The 22,999-nt window shown below is 45.8% G+C and overlaps 1 protein-coding gene across 4 annotated transcripts; it reads right to left on the reverse strand.

Moving 5' to 3' along the window:
* Positions 1-115: 115 nt before the first annotated feature.
* On the reverse strand, positions 116-16,629 carry TERF2 (telomeric repeat binding factor 2). Of its 4 annotated transcripts, none has more exons than XR_012647413.1 (11): positions 16,404-16,629; positions 15,558-15,653; positions 13,892-14,022; positions 12,852-12,938; positions 12,041-12,187; positions 10,215-10,579; positions 7,212-7,601; positions 4,561-4,646; positions 3,400-3,452; positions 1,184-2,202; positions 116-778 (listed from the first exon to the last, which is right to left on the reverse strand). XR_012647413.1 is itself a non-coding variant. In XM_075008270.1 (11 exons), exons 1-10 carry the CDS (start codon positions 16,597-16,599, stop codon positions 2,044-2,046), a joined length of 1,710 nt encoding a protein of 569 aa, XP_074864371.1. In that variant the 5' UTR covers positions 16,600-16,629; the 3' UTR covers positions 116-1,364; positions 2,015-2,043. The 4 variants fall into 4 exon arrangements, 3 of the variants coding, with proteins under 3 accessions (XP_074864371.1, XP_074864372.1, XP_074864370.1); XM_075008270.1 differs by having other exon boundaries at positions 116-1,364; positions 2,015-2,202; XM_075008271.1 differs by having other exon boundaries at positions 116-2,202; positions 7,212-7,445.
* Positions 16,630-22,999: the final 6,370 nt, after the last annotated feature.

The following is a 22,999-nucleotide window of genomic DNA, read 5'->3' on the forward strand; positions in this document are numbered from 1 at the left end:
CTTGTTCTGGGCACAGACTGTTCACAGCCTACACCACGGACAGAAGGACTCCACTTGAGTGACTTGTGTTAAAACATTCCTAGAAACTTTATTTAGTACAAGAAACAGACACGGATCACAGAGCAACAATAGCAGACCCAGGGACCTGCCTACACAGGCTGTCTGCCCTGTACCATCCAGTGTCTCGTGCTGCTGTTGCACCTAGGAGCTGCAAGATGCATCTTGTTTCATCCTTGGCTGTCACTTCTCTTCCCTTATGGAGTCCATGGCAACAGCCTCATGCTGTTCCTGGGAAAGAGGGCACTGCAGGCTGAGAACAGTTCTACTGCACAAAGTGGGAGGCAAGCAAAGGGATGGATGTAGGATATTTATTCCCATCCCCTCACTGAGGCACAAGGAAGAAAGCATCCCATGATCCTCCCACTGACACTTACTATTCCGGCTTAATGGAATTAGTCCAAATGGAACTACATAAGAGGGAGAACATGGCTCTGTGGGCATGCTTTGCTGAAGGCTGATTAACAGCCAAGCTGCTCAAGCACAGGAGCGAGTTTTGGAACAACTGAAGAAAATAGAAACAAAAAAGGGCAAAGGGCAGGGAGAGAGCCTGGCAAATTGCAAAGCTGGAGTTACTTGAGCCATGTGTTCATCAGGCGAGGTTCCTTCCAGCAACCACGAGGGCCAAACAACGTAGCTGGGGAAAGCCGGGGAATTCTACCCAGCACGAGTGACAACAGAAGCACCAGACAAGACCCCTCCTGTTGGGGTATTTCTGCCACTAGAACCAAAGAGAATTCAATGCATTAGTGCTAGTGGAAGCAAGGGTAAGACAAGACAGAAGTGCCTGTGAAATCCAGCTGTCCCTGACAAGCAGAAGTATCCCACCCGATGGCGCACAGGACTCTTTCCAGCACTCCCATTTCAGTTAGCTGCTGATGTAATGCTTCCAGCTTGAGCTGGCTCAGGAAGTGAATACATGAGGAAATGTTGGTCAATAACAGGCTGTCTCATGAAGGGGTCATTAGGCCCAGCACAGGGATATGCCAAGCTGCTCCCTTTTCAAGGGGGAATATTCACATGGGGAGTGAATAATGGGGATATGCAAATCAAATACATTGCAACTGTTCTGTGCAACACAGGAACTACTTTCTTTGATACAATGGGTTCAGACATGCAATCTGACCTGGCGCCAGAAGGCAGGGCACGTACGGTGCCTGCCAGAATCCTCGGTGAGATGGTGCATTATTCCAGGAAACAGACAGGAGAGAAGGAATCTTGCAAAGGAGGAAGCAATTCAAAGAACATGAAGTCAAACCTACGGAACACTGGAACTTTTAACTTGGCGACATCTGGCTCCGAACACTCTAAAAACCAATAAGCACAAAGACAAAACGTCTATTTTTGAAGTGTCAAAAGTGGAAGAAATCCCCACTCAGAATGTAAAAATGTACGAAGCAGAGAATCATGGAAACAAACACCATTTGCCTTGCCAAGAAACCAGATTGCTGAACTCAGGAACAGCTCAGTCTACACTGCTCCTTCCGTTCTGGAAGGGACTGAAGAGCGAATGGAGAAAGCTCATGTGCCCAGCGAATCACAATTAGCTTATGAAAATGAAAAATAAAAAAGTTGGCGACAGGACAGCCCTGCCATGCAGCCCACACCTGAGAACTGAAAGCTGCGATACCCAGTGCCAATGCTCGCTGGGCAAAGGCTCCGAGAGTGCTGGCTGTTTCTGAACATGTACAATATGTCAGTACCGAACACTGTGACCAAGCTAGCCATTGCCTTGCTTCTGTCGACAGATCTAACTTTAGTCACTGGCTAAACGCGAGAGCGAGGAAGGTTTTTCCAACTCTCATTTGCTTCTTCTAACTGCAGCATTTAGCTCTGCCAAGCAGCCACCATCACTGTCCACATCATTCCTAGCACGCTGCCAGGAAGGGGCTATACTCTTGCTCCCACAGCCACTGCTGCTTCTGTCCACCTTTCAGAGACCAATGAGAGCAAGTACCACTCAAAGGGTTCCCTCCACTCCTGGTTTCACAGGAGTCCCAGTTTTTTCATGGTTCGCCAACGATCCTTAATCATGACTGAAGTGCGGTTCTCAAAGGGGAACTTTTTGCAAATCATTTTCCAGTTTCCTTCTCCAAACTTCTTCACACCTTCCTTGATCCACTCACTTTCCTGCACTGTCCACCTCTGCAAAAGAAAGACAAGGAGATCCATGGCACAGGTCCTATCACCCCTGCACTGGAGGCTGCTTAGCCTTCTTGGTCCTACTTAGACCCATACCATCAGCCCCTTCTTATAACACAGTAATATGGCACAGATGTACTGCTGATAACTGTATGCTATGCAGAGATCACTCCATTGCAAAGGAATTGTTACAATGGTTTATACAAGGAAAATACCGGGATTCCAGCGCAGTTCAGGATTAATTTGGTTTCCCAAATTACAGCATAGATTGCACAGGAAATTCTCAGGAGTTACTTGGAGGATCCGAAAGCAATAATCATACACGGCCTGTGCAATGTACACACAAGTGAAGAGAACTCACTCACTGGGGCGCATGGAAGGAAAGTGCTGCATCCGAGGGTGCTGAATTTCAGCAACAGAGGGCCAAGTGTAAGGGAAGAAGTAAATCCCAGGAAACCGAGCACTGACAGACGTACAGGAGCATAAGAGCAAACACTCGTTCACTTGTCAGAAAGGAGGAGGTGGTAACTGCAGGCTTCAAATTTTGGATCCTTTACAAGGTACGTGCTGTATGTGGTATCACTAGCACGCACCAGGCTTTTTCACTGCATAGAAAAGCCGGTAGATCCAGCACCAACGGGGGCAAATATGGAGTATTCACGCAAGAGACACCAACTCTGGCACCTCCTGAACGTGTACTGATATTTTCAATACATGCTGCAGGGTTGTTAAGAATGATGGGGTTTCTAGGCTGTGGTCTGGTTCTCTGCCTCTTTGGTGCACTTACCTGTGAGCAGTTCAGGAAGCAGATACCAGCCAGGGTAAGTGGCAGACTGTATTTTAGGTAAATACCATTTTCCTGGCTTGCAGAGGTGACATTTAAACCAGGCCCTCTCAATTTAAAGCTCTGTGGAAGCAAACTCATCCCCCCGCCTCCACATAAGTTCAATGCGTAGATAATGCAAGCATTGATCAAGGTACTCCTGTACCTTAGCAACCATCATGTGTCAGTGCAAGAGCTGGGCTCTTCTCCACTCAGTGCGCACCACTCATTTGTACTCTAAGTTATACCAGAGGCTAAGAAATCTCTGACAGCAGGAGAGATTTTCCTTCCCCATCTTCTCTACTGCTCCACTAGCCTTGTAGAACCCTGCTTTGGGTTCAGATCCTGATGAACAGAGTTGGAGGGATCTACATTACCTGCTTCTTGGAACCGAAGATTGAAGAGCTGTGGCTATTTCTCCCAAAGGACCCTGAAAAATAAACCCCAGGAGAGTCATACTTGAGCACTCACTTTCCGTTGTACACGTACCACCAAGCTTTAGCCTGCTACATTACAGGGAGAGAGCAACATGACCACAAGGAGAACGGCCTTAGCCAGGGTATGGGAAACAAACAAATGCCTTTACCTCCTCTAGCTTCTAGAACTGCAGGTACTGAAAGGACACTTGGCCTTTGCAGCTCAAGAAATATAATACTCAGGACCATGTTTAAAGTTCAATTTGCCTCATGTTAGCTAACGTGTAATTAAAAAAAAAAAGACAACATGCTAAGTCAGGCGTCAGCAACCCCCAGCACAGGTGCCAAGATTGGCATGCGAGCCAATTTTCATCAAGGCAGGAGCTCAGCCTGACCCCTCCTTCCGCATGCAGCAGGGAGCTTGCTGAAAGCCAAGCCACCTGCAGATTAACAAAAGACCAGCTAATGCTACCAACCACTACCTAAGAAGTAAAGCTCTGCATATTAATTTATTTATTAGTGAAGCTGTTGTAAAGTAGGACTGTTAGTGACTTCAAAAAGTGTCAGTAGGTATCAGACCATACACAGGTCGAAAGGTCAAATTTCAGCACTCCCACCTTGGAAAGATTGCTGACCCCTGTCCTAAGCTAAAAAGCTTCCTCAGTAGTAATTCCTGTTCGTAGACAAGCACGTTCAGACCACAGCAGGGAAGATCCCAGACGTTAAACAGCATCCAGGAGGAAAGTCTTCACTGTAATTATGCCTTTGAAACAAGCATGCATACTCTGATCCATCACCCTACAATCGTTAACTGAAAGGAACTTGCTTTTGGCCTGGGTCTCAACAATTGATAGGCACTTTCATCTCAAGTCTAGCTGTAATGAGGATATCTGACAGATGTTCCATCATCAAGTTCACAATGGATTTAGCAATTTCCCATTGCTTGGGCCTATCCAAGAAAGGACACCATTTCCATTTTTGCAGTCCTGTAACAGGAATATAGTCCCAAACGTTCCTGGATTTATGGGATTTCTAGACTTTTAGTTTCTGTCAAGTACTTAGTGGAGCAGAGCACCCAAGGGCAAACAGCATGGAGGGAACTGGCAAAACCAGCACTCTTACCTTTGTCCAGAAATAGCTCATCTTCCTCACTCCACGTATCCTTTTCTTCTTGCCCATTTGAGGTGTTCCATCTTGCTCTCAGCAGCCTGGAAATACACAACATGTTTTAATTGCAAAAAGCCAGACTGGTAAATCATAGAATCATAGAACACTAGGACCGGAAGGGGCCTCGAGAGGCCATCGAGTCCAGCCCCTGCCCCGACGGCAGGACCGACCACTATCTACACCATCCCCGATAGACATCTATCTAATCTGTTCTTAAATATATCCAGCGAGGGAGATTCCACAACCTCCCTTGGCAACTTATTCCAGTACTTGACCACCCTGACAGTTAGGAACTTTTTCCTAATGTCCAACCTAAACTTCCCTTGCTGCAGCTTAAGTCCATTGCCTCTTGTTCTATCCTCAGAGGCCAAGAAGAACAAGTTTTCTCCCTCCCCCTTATGACACCCTTTAAGATGTCTGAAAACCGCTATCATGTCCCCCCTCAATCTTCTTTTTTCCAAGCTAAACAAGCCCAGTTCTTTCAGCCTTTCTTCATAAGTCATGTTCTCCAGACCTTTTATCATTCTAGTTGCTCTTCTCTGGACCTTCTCTAATTTCTCCACATCTTTCTTGAATTGGGGTGCCCAGAACTGGACACAATATTCCAGCTGAGGTCTAACCAGCGCAGAGTAGAGCGGTAGAATGATTTCTCGTGTCTTGTTCACAACACACCTGCTAATGCATCCCAGAATCATGTTTGCTTTTTTTGCAACAGCAAATGAGCGCTGAGAGACAGTCACCTAAATCAAACATCTAAAAGGCCCACAGATAACCTGACTAATTACCTAGAAGCCAGTGGTGAAACACTCTAGGACCACACTGGTACCATGAAGTCAAGACTAAGATCAGCGTGCATGACTGAGACACACAAAAGCCTGCCTGACAGCTGGCCTGTGTATGCTTGCTTCACCTCCATAACATATGCAGCCCAGTCCACTGCTATTATGCTTGAGCTCCCAAATGTAAAGACTGGTTCATAGGTAAAGGATGCTTAAGTATACGTCTGGCATTCATCCCACTCTGTGCCATTTTAATAACTAGCTGGTTCTCTTTTTGGGCCTTGATGGATCCCTGTATCAAACACACAAGAAGCAACTGAAAGTGCATTATTTAAGTATTAAACAGTTGCTGCAAATGGATACAAACTGCTGAGCTACTAAGGTGCTGTGCGCATGACATGAAACTGACAACTGAACAGGGGAAGGAGCACTTAGTAAAAATTTCAGAGCAACCTCATGGAACATGCTTGCTATGGGAAAAGCCAACTGGTTATTTTTCTTACGCACAAGCATGCATTCAATTTCTTACAGATGTAAGATTCAGCTGAAATCAGGTATATGTAAACTACTTTAAAAGGATATGTTGCAAGTAGATTCAATTAGTTTTAATATTACAGCATGAGAACAAGTATTCCTACTGATGAATACACAAAAGTGTCACTATCACCTTGACAGAATGCAAGTGTTTTTACCCAGATTTATGCAAGCATTTGAGCAGGGGGAAGGTTTGACGCTAAACTTCTAAGCCAAAAGCTGACAATCACCACTGCCCCTGTGTTAACAACAGACAGCAAGATCCAAGGAGTGAGGGAGCTCTGGAAATATGCCAATCTTGGGTGCTCCACGGAGACCCGGGAACCACTGGAGCCTACTAAACTGCATCAAGTTTTAACACTTACAGTGGCCAACTTCCAAGCATTGTAGTGCTTTGGCATTTAACATTTAAGCACTTAAAATCTGAAATGCTAACTCTAACCCAGTCTCTTTTTAAACTGGAGACTTCATGCAGCTCAGTAAGGTTTGCTCTGCAATCAGAAATCTGCAGAGTTTCTAAGTCCAAGAACCTTAGGGAACTACCACATTTCACTCATCCTGTCTGGGGAATTCAGCTACTTCTCAGAAAAAGGAATTCCCTGCTGCTTCATTCCTGCAGATCCACAGCACCACTGTAAGTGTGCAAAAGCAGAGGTCCTCATCTGCACAAGCATCAAGATGCATTAGAAAAGAAATCTACTACACCCAACTTTCCACATTCATCCTGTGGAAAACATGAATCTCACAATCTGGGCCCCAGAGAAAGTTTTAGTCCCACCCACACCACACTCTCACTTACAGCTAAGGTACTATGCTAAGTGACATAATACTTCAAAGATACAAAATTAGTTTGGAAGAATTAGTGTAACCTACATCAATATTCTATCACTCTTAAAACTCTCACACAGCTTAAGTTCACCATGGACGTGAAAATATACCTTCACCTGTCCCACAAAACATACCCACAAACTCTTTCCAACCTGTGTATTACCAACTGCAGATTTACAGTCAGATGGGCAGTTGGGATGCATACGCTGAAACGTAGTTTACAAGCCTAGCCAGGGTCAGCATTAAGATTACTGGCATGTAGGAGATGAACCTTCCCATTTTCCATGCTGCTAACCATGAGCGAACTACATGTGCTTTCACTAGCCACTGGCACATTCTCCAACATGGAGGTATTTTTAATGTTTTAGTTTTGCACAGATAACCTTATTTGTTTCATGCAGCAATGCTAGCTGTACATTCTTATAGCACTGAGCTTGAGTTAGAATACGTAGATGTGCTTCGTACTTGGGACTTCGGGATGACACAAGCTGAACATGTGTCTTTTGAACTGGAGGTCTGGACGCAGAAGATACGACCGGCTCCTGGGAAGAGTCTGGAGTCTCACTCAGCTCAGAGCTCTGGCTGTCCTGCTCCATAATCAGTCTGCTTATAGTCAACAAGCGTTTACTCTTTGGGAGTGGTTTTGGTATGTCTGAGGTCTCCAAGGGCGGATTTTCCTCTTCTCTCTGTCTCTTAAGTCTGTGGGACACAGAAGGGGACAACTGCTTGGGAAAAGAAAAGTCTGTTTCATCCAATTTGGTAAAGGCTGCATCAGAATCTTGGGAATCTGATAAGATCTTGAAAGCTTCTCTCAGAGCAGAAATCCCATATGTGGTTACAGATCCAGGGGGCTGCCTATAAAATAAATTAAGCTAAGCAGGTTGTATCAACTATATCAACAATATACGGCTCTACTGCACTAAAATCACAGCTGCTCCCCTCACTCCACCTCATGGCTAAGCCCCTACCAAATTAACATCCATGAAAAAAAAATTATCACAGACCATAAAATAAGACCTCCCCTGTGAAACCGATACACCCCTGCCTTAAGTGCCCAGCTTTCAGTCCTGTCCCTCCCCAGCCAGCCCAACTGGGGAATTCCCATCAGCACCAGGGAGAGATCAGATCCACCTCCATGAACCTCCTCCAGCAGCAGGAAGCTCCCTGGCTGCTGTCTTTGAAGCTAAGTTCTGAAGAAAGATCAGAAGTGATGGTGACAACTGTGTTATGCTCTCCTCATATCCCTACAGTACCCTTTTGGTTGGGACCCACAGGACCACAACACTGACTTTTCAAACATTAGTCAGTTTCACATTGAGGAGTTTATTTTAAAACCCACTGGCCATGAAATTGACCAAAATGGGCAGTGAATTTGGTAAGGCCTCACTCCCAGCAAACAATCACACACAAAAGATGGTCCATCATAATGCAAACCATTCCCAGTGTAATTTACCATCCTGCAAGTAGCACAGGTGAGCGCATTCAAGACAGATGTTATCATCACTTGGCAGAGACAGTAATTATCATGAAAGCATCTGCGATGCCATATGGAACATGGGTGAACATTTACTACGCTATCAATAAGTAGAACCCCAACTTTTGCGAGGGTTGCGTTCTTGCACAATCCAGAGTAAGTGAAATTTCCTGAAACTTGGGGGAGCCAGGAAACTAACCAGCACAGCCGTGCTGGTCAGTTTCCTGTCTCCTGTGAGTGGCAGGCAGCCCAGAGCCTGGCTCTGGGCTGCCCCCTGTTCGCAAGACAGGAAAGCACTGGTCAGTTTCCCTGCTCCTGTCAGAGGAATCAGCCTGACTCTTAGCTCTGTCACCATGCTCCTTTCAGCGGCAGCAGCTGAGAGTCAAGCTGCCACCCGACAGGAGCAGGGCAACAGAGCAATCAGCTGTACAGTGAACCCACTGAGAGAAGCTGGGGCTACCTGTAAGAGTCAGTAGGACACGTATGTGGACAATCGACTCCAACACTGTGTCTACACTTACATTCCTCTTTCAAAAGAGGCATGCAAATGAAGGAAATTGAAAATGCACATAAGGCACAGATTTACTTATCTGGCACCTCATTTGCATATTCTTCTTTCTAAAGAAGAAAACCAGTGTAGACATGGCTCTTGTGAAAGTGAACCCCATCTCTGAAAGAACCCTTCTTCCTAAAATAGGAAGAATGGTTCTTACGAAGATGGGTTTCACTTTCAAAAGAGCTGCATCTACACTACTTTTCTTCTTTTCAAAGAATATGCAAACGAGGTGCTAGATATGTAAATCTACCTCATTTGCAAGCCTCTTTCGAACGAGGAATGCTAGTGTAGACGTAGGCCAAGTGTTTTTTATGTGCTGACACACTTATGTCTGGGACAAAGGATATAAAATGGTAGCTGCATTTCCTTCATTTCCAATCCCACTTTTCACCTCTGGAGCAACTACTCTACAAACTGACAAGTTTCAGAGGGGTCACCATGCTAGTCTGTATCCGCAAAAGCAAGGAGAAGTCATGCATCTGACGAAGCTGGTCTTTGACCACGAAAGCTCAGGCTCTAAAATATCTGTTATTCTACAAACTGAAGCTTTGAACAGTTGATTAAGAAGCTTTGGATGTTTTTCAGGGAGACTTTACAAGCCACCAATGCTGATAAGAACCTGATTTATGGACTCTGAAGTCATACATGTGTCTGATTGCTTTAACCATTTAACAACTTCCTGCTTGTTCTTTTTTTACTAAAACCTTTAGTTGTAGACACTAAAGGACTGCCTGGCTGCATGGTATTTGGGACAAGATTCAAACTGGTATTGATCTAGCAATGTAGCTGACCCTTTAGGGATCAGAACATTCTGCATAGTGAACAGAGTTTTAAAAAATTCCTCACCTTACTTGAGTAGCAACTAGAGAACTGGAAGGCAATAAAGAGAACTGTATGATTTCTTTTTCAGCTTCTTGATAAGCAGTTTGTGGAATCAGGAGCACAGTTTCTGGTTCATTAACCTAACTGCAGCACTAATCAGCAGTCTGGGGAGAATCTGCTCTTCTTTTAGTAGCCTCTTCTGGCCTTGGTGTTTTCACAAGACACTTCAGATCACAGCATCTACCTGTTTTATCCCGCCAAAGAGTGGCAAGCTACATGCAAGCCTATGCCCTTTGAGCCATGAACACAATACCCTCTCTCATTCACCACCCGCCACATGGGACACCTTCCCTTTCTATACTCCTAACACTCATCAGGGCACCATCCAGAAAATAACCATTTTAATTCAGAGCTAGACAGCCTGGTGAAAAGTCCTCATTTAGTAGCCTTCGGGGCAGCACAACTGCACTGACACACAGCAACAAATCACAGCTGCCTCTGCGCAGAGTGAAACCAGTGACCGCTACCATTCAGATCTCAAATTCTATTAAATTTCAATCACCATCTGTGGCCAGATTTCCTCTCCAGGCACCATTGCATCACAGTAGCTGCTCACCTCTCAGAGCTCTTTGGAGACATTTCCACACTGTTTGGATCCACCGCCGCTGGCTGCTTAGCTACTTCCACAGGCTCCGGAGCTGTTGGTGGCACTGGTTGCTGAGCTACTTCCACGGGCTCTGAAGTTGCCGCCGGCACTGGTTGCTGAGCTACTTCCACAGGCTCTGAAGTTGCCGCCGACGCTGGCTGCTTAGCTACTTCCACAGGCTCTGAAGTTGCCGCCGACGCTGGCTGCTTAGCTACCTCCACAGGCTCTGAAGTTGCCGCCGACGCTGGCTGCTTAGCTACCTCCACAGGCTCTGGAGCTGTTGCCTGCTGTTTAGTGTCATCAGTATATTCCGAATTCAAAGTCTTTTTTGCCATCTTTGACAGGAAGAAAGCACAATCATCATCAAGAGAACTTCACGAAACTGCATGTACTTTACACCTAATTCCACAGGTATGGGGCATTATTTAATAAATAAAGTGCACAATCCCTGCAAACTATTTGCTGTTTTCTGGTCTGGGTGCTAGTTAGTATATTCAGGATACAATAACTATGGTCATTTGTCAGGTATTCTACAGAGGTTATAATGCGCAAAGCTAAGCTTATTGATTAAGACCTATAATAGCGACCAAGTAATTCTACAGCAGAGCCCTAACAGAGAGCTCTGGAGCCATACAGCTGCATCAGACTTTTGATTAGAAGTCAAAAACATTACGCTTCAATGAGAACAAAATAAACTGGTACCTTCTTCCCAGTTCACATCAGTTGAGACTAGGACATCAACACTGTCAATGTCCGTTGCATCTCTGTCACCTAAAGACTACAGTCTAACTGCCTGAAGGAGTCAGCTTCCCCAAGGGGCAGCAATCACATAGGGAATTACTGCACATCCTGGGACAGGTGTGCATCACCCACACAGTATAAGCCCAGAAGAGTCTACAAATACTGTAATGTTCTATTCATCCAGCATGTTGCAGAAATGGGGGGTGCTGGTAAGTGAAAAGCTCTGGTTAACTACAAGAGGGTGAATTTGAGGGCAGAGGGTGGGGTGCTAGGGTGGGGGAGAAGAAGGTGCTAGTGGTGTGCCAGATCCAGGTGGCACTAACCTCAGGTGGCTCCTTGCAAGCAGTGACCTCTCCCTGTCCCTGTTGCTTCTGGTAGAGCTGCAGCAAGGCAGCTTTGCACCCCACCCCAAGTGCTGGCTGCACACCTCCCATTGGCCAGGAACTATGCCCAGTGGAGAGCACTGTCCTGTTTATACAGGGCTGAATAACACAGCTTATCTGTGGTGGGTCAGACCAATTTCCAGAGACCCAGGAAGCAAAAGAAATGCTTTCCAGAAAAGCTGAACTTGAAGTGGGGTATCTGATGAGGGGGACTTGTTCCTGATGACATGAACCTTCAATAAGAGGGCAAACCCTACTGGAAGGGCTGGAGGCACTGACTCCTACCAGACCCTCATGTGGAAGACGAATGACTTCTGCTAAACTTAATGTGAGCATAGTCTTTTATGATAAAGTTTTCTTAAACATACTTTGTTTTGTGAAGGCTAGCTGTTCCCTTTTCCTTCAAGGAAAAGAGTAACCCTGGGTGGGATTAGACTAGGTCAGACTGCAAGGATAGTTACAGAGAACTGCAAGCCTAAATCCCAGATCGGAAGTGACAGACTCAGAGCACCCTGCCTATAGGGAGGTGAAAGCTGGGGGCTTGAAACCTAAGAGTGTACCCCTTGAACAGAGCACAGAGGTGACAAGCAGTTTTCCTGCAGGTCTGGGGGCAGAGGGTGGGTTGACAACTGACACAGGGCTGAAATATGGGTAGCCAACATAAACACTTACCATCAAGAGAAAGGGCTCCGAATCCTCCAGGTAGGTCTCCAAAAACTGAAATGCACTCTGCTGAAAAGCCTTGTAGGAAAAATTTCGGATCATCGGATGAGAAAAATTCTTCTCGCGGATAATGCTGAGCAACTCTGTCCGCAGTTTCTAGTCAAGAGGAAAGAAAATTCTGAATATGAACAAATGATTAGCTTGCAAATTCAGGAGGAGGAAGGTTTGGGTGGAGAGGGGACTTTCTGCATTGATAATACAACACTATCTGCTAATTATCTGGGAAAGCGATCTCTCCAACTGACATACACATACTCCTTTCCCACAACCAATGCTGTGAACCCGTTGAGATATGGTATCATCCTTGACTACGATGAAGGTATCCCAGGTTCAAATCACGCTATAGACAGCACTTCATGCACATCTGATGAGTTCCAATAAGAACAAAACCAGTCACATGCTAACATGGTTTCATCAGATCCTTATTCTAATAAATATAGTCAACCCCGATTGGGGCGTGCTTATACTGCACTCGTTTGTGAATGTAGCACGTGGCCAACCATTGTTGGTCCAATTATCTGGGAAAGCAATCAATCCAACTGATCTACTACCTGTTAATTCACACTGTTAACTATAGAAAGCAAAAGCCAAAAAAGCCTGGAGTCTGTGTCAACTATGCACTCTGCACTTGCTTTCAGAGCATGACAACACAATGGTAACAGAAAATAGACACAAAGAAAAGGAAACGCATATTTGAGAACATATTGCACAGCCAAGAAGACTCTTCATCATGTGCCCCAAAAAGTTACATCATACGGACCTGGGTGTTGGGATCCTTCGCCATGTTTTTTTTCAGAATTTTTGAGGCTTTTTCAAAATCTCTCTTTTTAATGCAAACAATAACAGCCTAGAGAGAAAAAACAGAAGCTCTGTTTTAATATGCTCATCAATTAAAACACATCTCCTAAATCAGTTTCACTCACAGCACAAGCAAAATGCAAGGAAAGCCTTTAATGTTACTTCCAAACACTATTCAAGTAATACAGTAATAAAACTGTTTGCAGTAAACACCTTAATGAGCTGCTAACCTGAAAACCTACTATAGCCTTCTAACTATGCCATTCATGCCAGGTTAAATTTTAAGGATCATGTTGCCTGATTTTTTATTTGTATGGTGTCAATTACATTTACAGCAAGATGTTTGCTGGACACCTCAGAAGTTTGAGAACCCATCAGTTCTCACCAGATTTCCTTAGCTTAATTTTGCACAAACAAGCAGTCTTCTAGGCGATCACAGAGCTATGTGGCACAACACCACCAAAAGAAGCTGATGTGATCCTTCCCCAATGGAGTAAAAGGAGGCAACATGTGCAGGTAGGAATGGAGAAGAAATGTGTCAAAAATGTTTTGACAAAGTTTGGCTTTTAGCCTCAGGTTTGTTTATTCTAGTATGTAATTTCATACATTGTACATACCAGCATTATCCTATGCCAGCAAATTGAATGGGCCACTTTGCAGGGGAAGACTAGCTGCAATACCAATTCTTTAAGAGTCTGTGAACCCCTTCTAAGAGCATTCTCATTCCACATTAGTACAGCCCCCTCCCCCTCCAGCAAAAAGAAGGGGGAAAGAATGCATTATTCCTCTAACATATTCAACAGAGACACTGCTAACAACACTGCTTTTCAGTTCATCTTTAACACTTACAGCTCCTGACCAGTTACTATCTTCCTAGCAAACACAAATAATGGGGGAAGGCCTGAAAAGGGACAATTGCCCTCAATGTAAGAAAAGCCTTTTTAAAAAGTTAGTGTAAAAGCTATAAGCTATTTTAATGAAAAAGGAGAATTTGACCCTTACAGCTTCCTTCACCATTTTTCTAATAGAGTCCATTGTTTCCTCAGACACAGGAAATTCTCGATTAATTAGCTCCAGCACACCAATCGCCGATTCAAGAGGGGTAAGTTCTGTCTCTTTATCAAAGGTGCAATCTACAATTAAAAGAAACAATTCAGTCCAATTATTTGAAAATAGACATACAAATCTACAGGAGAAATCTGCCACGACAATACTGCAGTAACCAACACAGCAGAGAACAGCACACACAAAACAATTATGAACACGCCATTCAAGACACGCCAGCTCCTCAAAAAGAATCATTTGGTGAGTTTTCAAATTAAAAATGTGAAGTATTATAAGCTGAGGATGTAGAGATTTTGCTTACTTTATATTACAAAAGGGGAAAATCAGAAAATACACTGAATAAAAGTTACATGAGATAACATTAATATACCTTAAAATCACAAACACAACGGAACTTAGAATTAAAGTTCTTGTGATATTACTGAAACAGCCCGGCTGCCAAATCAAATTTGGCCCCCAAGTTTTAAGTTCTGCCCAAGTACAACTAGATAGACTGATACCTGTGAGTTGCTTTAATTCATTTTTAAATTCCAACTGAAAGCAAAAACCACCCAAAAAAGGAAACAAAAAAAAAACAAAAACAAAAAAAAACACTCAGCCTTCTCCAAAGTGCTTTTACTCAGATAGTGTGTTCTTGTTCACCTACAACAGAAATTAATGGTCTGTCTATATTGCAAGCCAGAATGAGAAGCAGCAATCAATCCAGCAGGTGTCAGTTTACTGAGTCTAGTATGGACATGATAAACTGATTGCTGTTTACTCTAGTGTTGCTTCTACTCCACCTCAATGACAAGCGCAAGAACTGTTGACAGCTTAGAATTTGACACCAATAAAGCACAATGAAGACACTTTGTAAATAGTTGTTAGTACATCAACTTCTGCTATATTATTCATGTAGCAAAAGTTGCATAACTTAGATCAGTCTCTCCTTTTTAGGCCTGGTCTGCACTACCAGGAAACTGATTTACCAACACATTGTTTGGAAGAAGGAAGGGGAGAAAGAAAAAAAAAAAAAAAAAAAAAAGAGAGACTTTAGTTTCAGACAACAGAGACAGAAAAGACAAAATTCATGAAAAGCTGTTTTTTCCTAAAACAAAACAAAAAGCTTGTCCGGGGGTAGGGTGGGGGTGTTAGGCTATTAGTAACAGAGAATGGTTAAGGTTTACCCCAGCTGTTGCCGTCAAAGGACAATGCTAACCAGTAAAAGATAGGTCTGGAAGTTTTACCTATTATTATTATTCAATTTCCTATAACTGAAAAGAGTGAAAATTGATTCCTTACTTCCCAGTCTGTTTACCCTGCACTTTAACTGCCCTTTGAGAAGGGTCACTTTTGACTGTTATCCTACTATTATCAGGCCTGTATCTACTCCTTGCAGAAAAGACCCCTATAAATAAAAACACAAGCAGATTATTTCAAGAAGTTATAGTTAATGTTTCAGAACCTCTGTCCAAACCTGAACATAGGCCAAATTGTAGGCAGTGATTTCAAATTAACTGAAATCACAAACTTCACTAACCATGGGCAAAGCAGTCTGATGAATTTCACTTTGAGAACAAAGTTAAACACCACTAAGGCAAACTGCGGCACTTTTCTCTCCTACCTAAATTCTCGCCTTCCTCAATTCTCGAAAGAAACTGCATAATCCGGAGCAGACGAGAGATTGTGGGATCCTTTGTTAGGGGTCGCAGCAGAAGAGCTAGAGGGAGAGAGGAAACAGAGAGCTTAGGACACCTAAGAAACACCCAAGAGACCCCTTTCTGGGCAGGGCCCCACCCAGTGCTCCCTGTAAGCTCATTAGCAGAGCACCCACAGCTAGGTATTGTTTCTACCCACAGTGCATATTTGAAAACCTCACAGCACACAGAGACAATTTATTAGGGGCATAGATGGAAAAAGTCAGCAAGAACTTTGCTCCCTGCCCCGGCCCCAGTCTGCAGACCTACTGGGCCGCCTCCTCCGTCCCCACTCCGTGCGCCCCATGGCCTGCTCCCCCCACCCTCACAGCCACCACCCCGCTCCGTGCGCCCCCTCCCTCACAGCCACCGCCCCCCGCCCCCCATGGCCTGCTCCCCCCACCCTCACAGCCACCGCCCCGCTCCGTGCGCCCCCTCCCTCACAGCCACCGCCCCCCGCCCTCCATGGCCTGCTCCCCCCACCCTCACAGCCACCGCCCCGCTCCGTGCGCCCCCTCCCTCACAGCCACCGCCCCCCGCCCTCCATGGCCTGCTCCCCCCACCCTCACAGCCACCGCCCCGCTCCGTGCGCCCCCTCCCTCACAGCCGCCAACCCCCCCCCCACAGCCACCACCCCCCGCCCCGCTCCGTGCGCCCCATGGCCTGCTCCCCCCACCCTCACAGCCCCCGCCCCGCCCCGCCCCGCCCCGCTCCGCGGGCCCCCCCCCACAGCCGCCCCGCTCCGCTCCGCGCGCCCCCCCGCCCCCGCTTACCCTGCATCACTTCACGGAACTCGCGGAAGTCCCGGTTCCGCCCGGTCCGGTATGCGGACGCGGCCTGGTGGAAATAGAACCGCAGCACCCAGCGATTCACCGTCTCCTCCAGGGCGCGGAGCTCCAGCGCCGCCTGCCTAGCCACCTCCACGGGGCCCCGCCGACTCGCAGCCACTCGCCCCCGCGCGCCAGCCATCCCGCACCGGAACTAGGAAGTGACGCCATCCCTGCGCTTCCTTCTCGACGCCCTCGGGAAAACGAGCGCCTCCTCCGTCCCCTCGTCTTATTGCGCTGCGGGGCCCACGGGCGACTACAACGACCAACATGCACCGCGGCACTCCGCCCGCGTTCCCGGCCTGCCTTGTGCGCCCGCGGGCTGCGCAGGCGCAGTCTCTGTGCGGGCGGAGCGGTTTAAGGGGACGGGTAGCCGTGGCCCCGAGTGCGCATGTGTCCCGCTTGCAAACAGCTTGGCCGCGTGCTCCCTAGACATGTGCCCTGGGGAGGGGGGGGCGGTCACGTGCCGGGGCCGGAAGGCACAGCCCGGGCCCGCCCCCTGGCGGGCTGAGAGAGCGTGGCTGCCGCTCCTGGGCCGTCTCGGGGTGGGGCGCGGCAGCTGGGGGCCCGATCCTGCGCCATCCTCGCCTCGCTAACCCCGTCCGGCGCCTCCGCGCGCTGGCCCAGCCCTCGGCTGCTCCCTACCCGCCAGGCCTGCGTCTCTGCCGCGCCCCGCTGCGCAATCGCTGGCTTGGGTAGCTGGGCAAGGGGCAAGGGGGGCATGGCATGGTGGCGGGATAGGGTCCGGGACACCGGGGGGGCTTGCCCCAGCCCCCGACCCCGCCGCGATGGCCCTGCTGACATAGAACCATTGACTATTGCGCACAGCAACCCGTGCCCAACAGTGAGCCCTGCTGGAAACAGCCTTGATGAGGGTCATCCCTTTCCACTCTGATAACTCATTACAAAGGGGAGTTCTCCGGCTTTAGGGCATCCCCTCCCTTTTCCTCTCCTCCAGCTGTTCTCTAGGGGAGAAAGAGATGGAAAAACAAAGAAAAATTCATGTGTGCAAATGGAAAACAATGAAACTGGAAAGGAAATAAATGTTACTGGCATACACACAAAGGGAAGAAAAGATAACATCTGCACGAGGATAATGTGTTTTCACCTCTGGACTGAGTGCATGACCTCTCCTGTGTACACCCAATCAAGGAGCAGTTAGAAAGGAATTGATTACAAGCTGCTGTCATAAGGTTAATTTGTTCAAATGCAGCACTGAAGGATTAGGAAAGATAGTGAGGAATCAACAGCTCCATACTGTGTCCTGTTTTATGATGGGTGTGGCAGAATTAAACAATTTGCTTACAATAACTTACCATATAGAAAGAGAAAAGCTAATGGAGTAAGCAAGATTACTCAAGTCTTAACCCATAAGACTTACATGGCGACAAGTATCAGAGGTAGCTATGTTAGTCTGTAGCTTCGAGAACAAGAAGTCTTGTGGCACCTTATAGACTCACAGATATTTTGGAGCATAAGCTTTCGCACACGTTTTAAAGATGCACCTGATGAAGTGGGTCTTTGCCCACAAAAGCTTATGCTCCAAAATATCTGTGAGTCTATAAGGTGCCACAAGACTTCTTGTTGTTCTCGAAACCCATAAGACTGTCAGACAACAGCCAATCAGTTTGTCATTAGAGAATTTTATTGGTTACTCATGATCCAAGAGAAACGCAAAGGGAAATCAACCCCAGCCAAAATTTTAATTATTAAAGGGAGTGACCTCACATGCCCCATCCCTGGCCTTCTGGATAGACCTCCATGCAGCTCCTCACCCTGCAGGCACTAGTTGTTCCTGCCTGTAAAGATTGTTACTTCCATATGAGTTCCAGCTTGACACTGTCAGACTAGGTCTAAATAGAGACTGGGAGTAGCTAGCTCAGTGTAAAAAGTGATTTTCCCTCTTTTGGTATTCACACCTCATCAGCTGTTGAGAGTGGGCCACATTCACCCTGAATGACTCGACCATGTTAGCCCTGATTCCCCCGCACGGTTATGTAGCACTCCCATCTTTGCATGTGTATATACCTGCTAAACTGAAGTTTCCATTTCATGTATCTGACAAAGTGGACTCCAACCCACAAAAACTTATGCCCAAATAAACTTGTCAGTTTTAAGATGCTACAGGACTCCTCATTTTTGCTGAAACAGACTAACACAGGTACCCTCTGAAACAGCCTGCCAGTTATTCAGATGGCCTAAACTCCAAGCATTCTTACAACTCTGATATCTGTCTTAATATAACACACAGGGGAGCCAGGCTGGTTTCCATCTATATATTTGCAGTGTGCTGTAAGACCTGGGGCCTTGCCATGAGCTGACACTTGGTCTGCCAGCATCACTATATTCTGAAAGTTGGAGGAGAGGAAAAGGTATGGCACATAGCACGACTCCCCTGCTTGTCAGACACCTACATTAAGGAGTATTGGGCCTGGTGGACACCTGAATGGGAAATATCCACAGAGATCCCCAGTGTGTTTCAAGAAGTGATGTTGGTTAAAGAATGTGACATTCTTCCCGTTGAATTAGGTGAACACCATGACTCAGCCTGGTGCTGAAGACAGACCCCAGTGCTGTTGGAGGACTTATTTCTGGAGGAGGGTCTGAGCCTCTTTATGGTAACTAAAATCACTGATAGGTTTTGCCCAGTAGAAATGTTAGTGTCTCAGTCAAATTCCAGTTCTTGTTAAGTACTCTCTAGCTGAGCTAACTAAGTCTAATAGCTTCTGCTAGACAAAATACTCACAACTGGGGTTCAACCTAGAGAGCAGTGAAGTCTCACACAGTTTGCAGAGCACCTTGACCTCTCATTTTTAAAGAACCTACAGAAATGTAAGATTTGCTCCAGAACACCTCTTAACAGCCCAGTGTCATCCTCAGTCCCCTGCCAAGGAAAGATTTGGTTTTCTCCATGCAGAAAAATACCCCAAAACAGCAGGAAGGAAGAAATCACAGCCATGTTTATGCTTTTTGTCCTGACTGTTTGATTGACGAGTCTCAGCACAGTGATTAAAGATGAAAGAAAACATTCCAGAGGCCAAGGTCTGCACATTGTTGGTGTCTCATGTCTGTCTTTCTGCCTCAGTAAAGGGTATGGGAAACAGAACAGGAAAATTACAAGGCACGCTAGTCACCACAAGCTTCTTTTTTCTATCGTTTACTGAGCACCAGGTTGTAGCCCACTGCCAACTGGTAAACAGAGCTGACTATATTTAAATATATGATATACATATACAAGAAAAACTCCAGGAGAAACTTGGGGCAAAATCTTCAGCCGCAGAAATGCCCCTTGCATCTGCACAAAGAAAGCAGTCCTGTAGCACCTTAAAAAGTAACAATATTATTTATTAGGTGATGAGCTTTTGTGAAGATACAGACTAACATGGCTACCTCCCTTAGGCTATTCACCCTTACGTCTGCAGTGAGCTTCCAAGCTAACGGCTATCCCTTCAGCATGCTGGTTAGGAACCACTGAAAGGGCCTCTACCCCCATCACTTGGCTGTATTACTACACTATGAAATAGCTCAGAGGGCTTAGCATTTAATTCTGCTGTTTTGCATGTTGACATCTTATTTTTGAAACTGCGAGTAATTTCTCTTTGCACTCTAAATGGTGTAAAAGCAGCTGGCCATTTAAATATTTGTGAGACAACAGATTGTCTTCTGCACATGCTTTCTGATGGAATGGAAACAAAACAAAAGAAAAACAAAGAAAAAACAGCATAGAACCCATTCCTGTCAGGATATACCTGCATTCCAGAGCAAAATCACTGTCAGCTGACTTTTAATGATGGTGCACTCTGCCATTTTGTCAGCTGTGTGTCGGCATGTTTATTTTGAGAGATGGGTCGAGTTTCCTCTTCCAGGTTTATTTTGCTTTGTTATTAGAGATGGACTGGAACCACACTGACAAACTGGATCTTTGCCCATGAAAACTTATGTTCCAGTAAATCTGCTAATCTGCAAGGTGCCACAGGACTTCTCGTTTTTGTGGATACAGACTAACATGGCTACCCCTCTGATACTTGGAACCACACTGTCACTCCAGACAGCTCTCCACCTTGCATCTGGACTTTTAGACTCTGGCCTATCTCTTCTTGTTATCATTGTAACCATTCTTGCACATCACTGGCAAAGAAAGGAACAGGTAGTTAGGCGGATCTCTGGCTCATGTTAAACTAGCTTAACTGGTAACTGAAGACAAACGTACGTTTCCTGTGAAATGATTTTTTCCCCAAAATATTTCCCCTCACTTACTGAATAAACAGAACATGAAGATAGGAATTTTCCAGTGGACCATGTGACAAAAATACAGTCACACAGGGAATAACTCACATGACAGAAGGGTAAACATTACACCATGTGACAAGACCCTAAAGACACTTAATCTCAAAAGGCCCATGGCACACGTGCTTCCTTCCCTATTCATCTGTATGTAAGGGGACTGTTGACCTCTTACTAAAACTCCATATGTACGTGTTTGGGGAGGGTTGTTGGCTAGCTCCCGGGACCAAAAGGAAGGGGAAAGATTGATGGGAAATCAGGACCCTGAGACTGACAGTTCCTGGGGTAAGGCGGGGAGGCCAATTCTCCAGATAAACTGATTGACAGGGTAAGCAGGCTAAGGAAGGGTTCCTGTCCTCTGCAGGAGCTGAATTTGCCTGGGTCAGAAAAAGTGGGGCCAAGCTGAGTAGAGAGCAGGGGCATGCTAAACAGACAGGGCCACAGACCCAGTACAGAGAGCAGAACTGTGCTGCAAATAGAGCTGCAGCAACAAAAGTCAGAGAACAGCCCAGGAAGCAGGTCAGTGCTGGGAGCAGAGCCAGAGAAGCAACCAGTAAGCAAACCTGAACTGGAAAGAGAGCTGTAGCAACCAGAGAAGCAGCAGTGCTGAGGAGCATGGATCTGGAGCAGTCTGGAGAACATAAGAACAACCAGACCGAGTCAGATCAAAGGTCCATCTAACCCAGTATCCTGTCTTCAGACAAAAACGTGTGGCATCTTAAAGACTAACAGATTTATTAGAGCAAAAGCTTCTGTGGGCAAAAACTCACTTTGTCAAATGCATGGAGTGGAAATTATAGAGGCAGCATAAATATACTAGTGTTTTATCAAATGTCAGACAAGGGCTAAGGAGGCCAATTTAGTGAAAGTAGATGTGGCCCACTCCTAACGGTTGATGGGGGGGTGTGAATACCAAAATAAGGACAATTGCTTTCGTAGTTAACCAGCCATTCCCACTCCCTGCTCAAACTCTTATTAATAGTCTCATTTGTAAATGAATTGCAGCTCCGCAGTTTCTCTTTGAAGTCTGTTTTTGAATTTTTTTTCTTGAAGGTTGAACACTTTAAAATCTGCTACTCGTTTATGTGTTACCATTCTTTCCGCACTCACAGACAGCCCCCAGACTGAAGCAAATACTCATCGGGCTTGTCTACACTACCACCTTCCTTCGAAGGAAGGATGGTAATTAGGGTGTTGGGTGTTTACTAATGAAGTGCTGCCATGCATATGCAGCACTTCATTAAGCAAATTTCCCCCCGCGGCAACTTTGAAGTTTGAAACTTTGAAGTACCAGCGCGCATCTAGCCGCGGCTCACCTGCTGGTACTTTGAAATGCCAGGGCAACTTCAAAGTCCCTTTACTTCTCAACACTTAAAACTCTGAAGTTGCCATGGGGGGAATTTGCTTAATGAAGTGCTGCATATGCAGCACTTCATTAGTAAACTCCCAACACCCTACTTACCATCCTTCCTTTGAAAGAAGGTAGTAGCGTAGACAAGCCCATCAATAACGCCACACACAACAGGACACTAACCTGGGAACCAATCCCTGCAACACACCCTGTTGCCACCCCTTTCTGCATCTCCCCTCTACTTCTGCACAAGCCACACCAACAGTAAGTCATTAACCTGCACATCTACTAATGTGATACACCCCTGTGATGGACCCCCACATGCTTTATGAAAATTGGCTTGTGAATATAAATATGCATTGGAGATGCTTTGGACAAAATACCTCGTGTAACTTATTAATGTTAATGTTACAATCTGCTGGGTCTGTCCCAGATCCAGACAGACATCCTCTTTCTCTTGCCCAGATCCAGCCAGACAATATTCTATTTTATACATATATCATTCTTCTATGTGAAGTTAGAAATATGAAATGTAAGTCTGTTTACAATCTTAAATGTGCTGCTCAGAGTGCTAATTTGTGCTCTGGGAGCACTAAGGACAGGTTATCAGTTTAACAACTTGTAAACAGTTTTGCTTGTTCTGTAAGCCTAAAAGGTATTTCAGGCTATAAAGACATGTGACAATACCACCTGGCACTGAAAACCATTTGATCCAGTGTTTTTCTATGGGGCAGGGGGTTGTAAAACAAAGATTTCCTGCCCTATGAAAAAAGTGTATTGAAGCAGTGTGAGGCTACCTGTTTTTGTCTTCAGCTGGCTTTGGAATCTGTCCGACACACCCTGAAAAGAAATGACGAACTATGAAAGGCTGTTGAACCAAGAAAAGGAACCGCTCTGATTTGAAAAT

The sequence above is a fragment of the Carettochelys insculpta genome, chromosome 14 (genome assembly GCF_033958435.1).
Source record: "Carettochelys insculpta isolate YL-2023 chromosome 14, ASM3395843v1, whole genome shotgun sequence".
NCBI lineage: Eukaryota > Metazoa > Chordata > Testudines > Carettochelyidae > Carettochelys > Carettochelys insculpta.

Coding starts and splice junctions, on each gene's coding strand:
- TERF2 (XM_075008270.1), bottom strand. CDS start 16,599: ATGGCTGGCGCGCGGGGGCGAGTGGCTGCGAGTCGGCGGGGCCCCGTG. Junction 10,580..12,040: donor CGGAGCCCTTTCTCTTGATG/GTAAGTGTTTAT, acceptor TTCCTGTCAAAG/ATGGCAAAAAAGACTTTGAA. Junction 7,602..10,214: donor TCTCCAAAGAGCTCTGAGAG/GTGAGCAGCTAC, acceptor TTTATTTTATAG/GCAGCCCCCTGGATCTGTAA.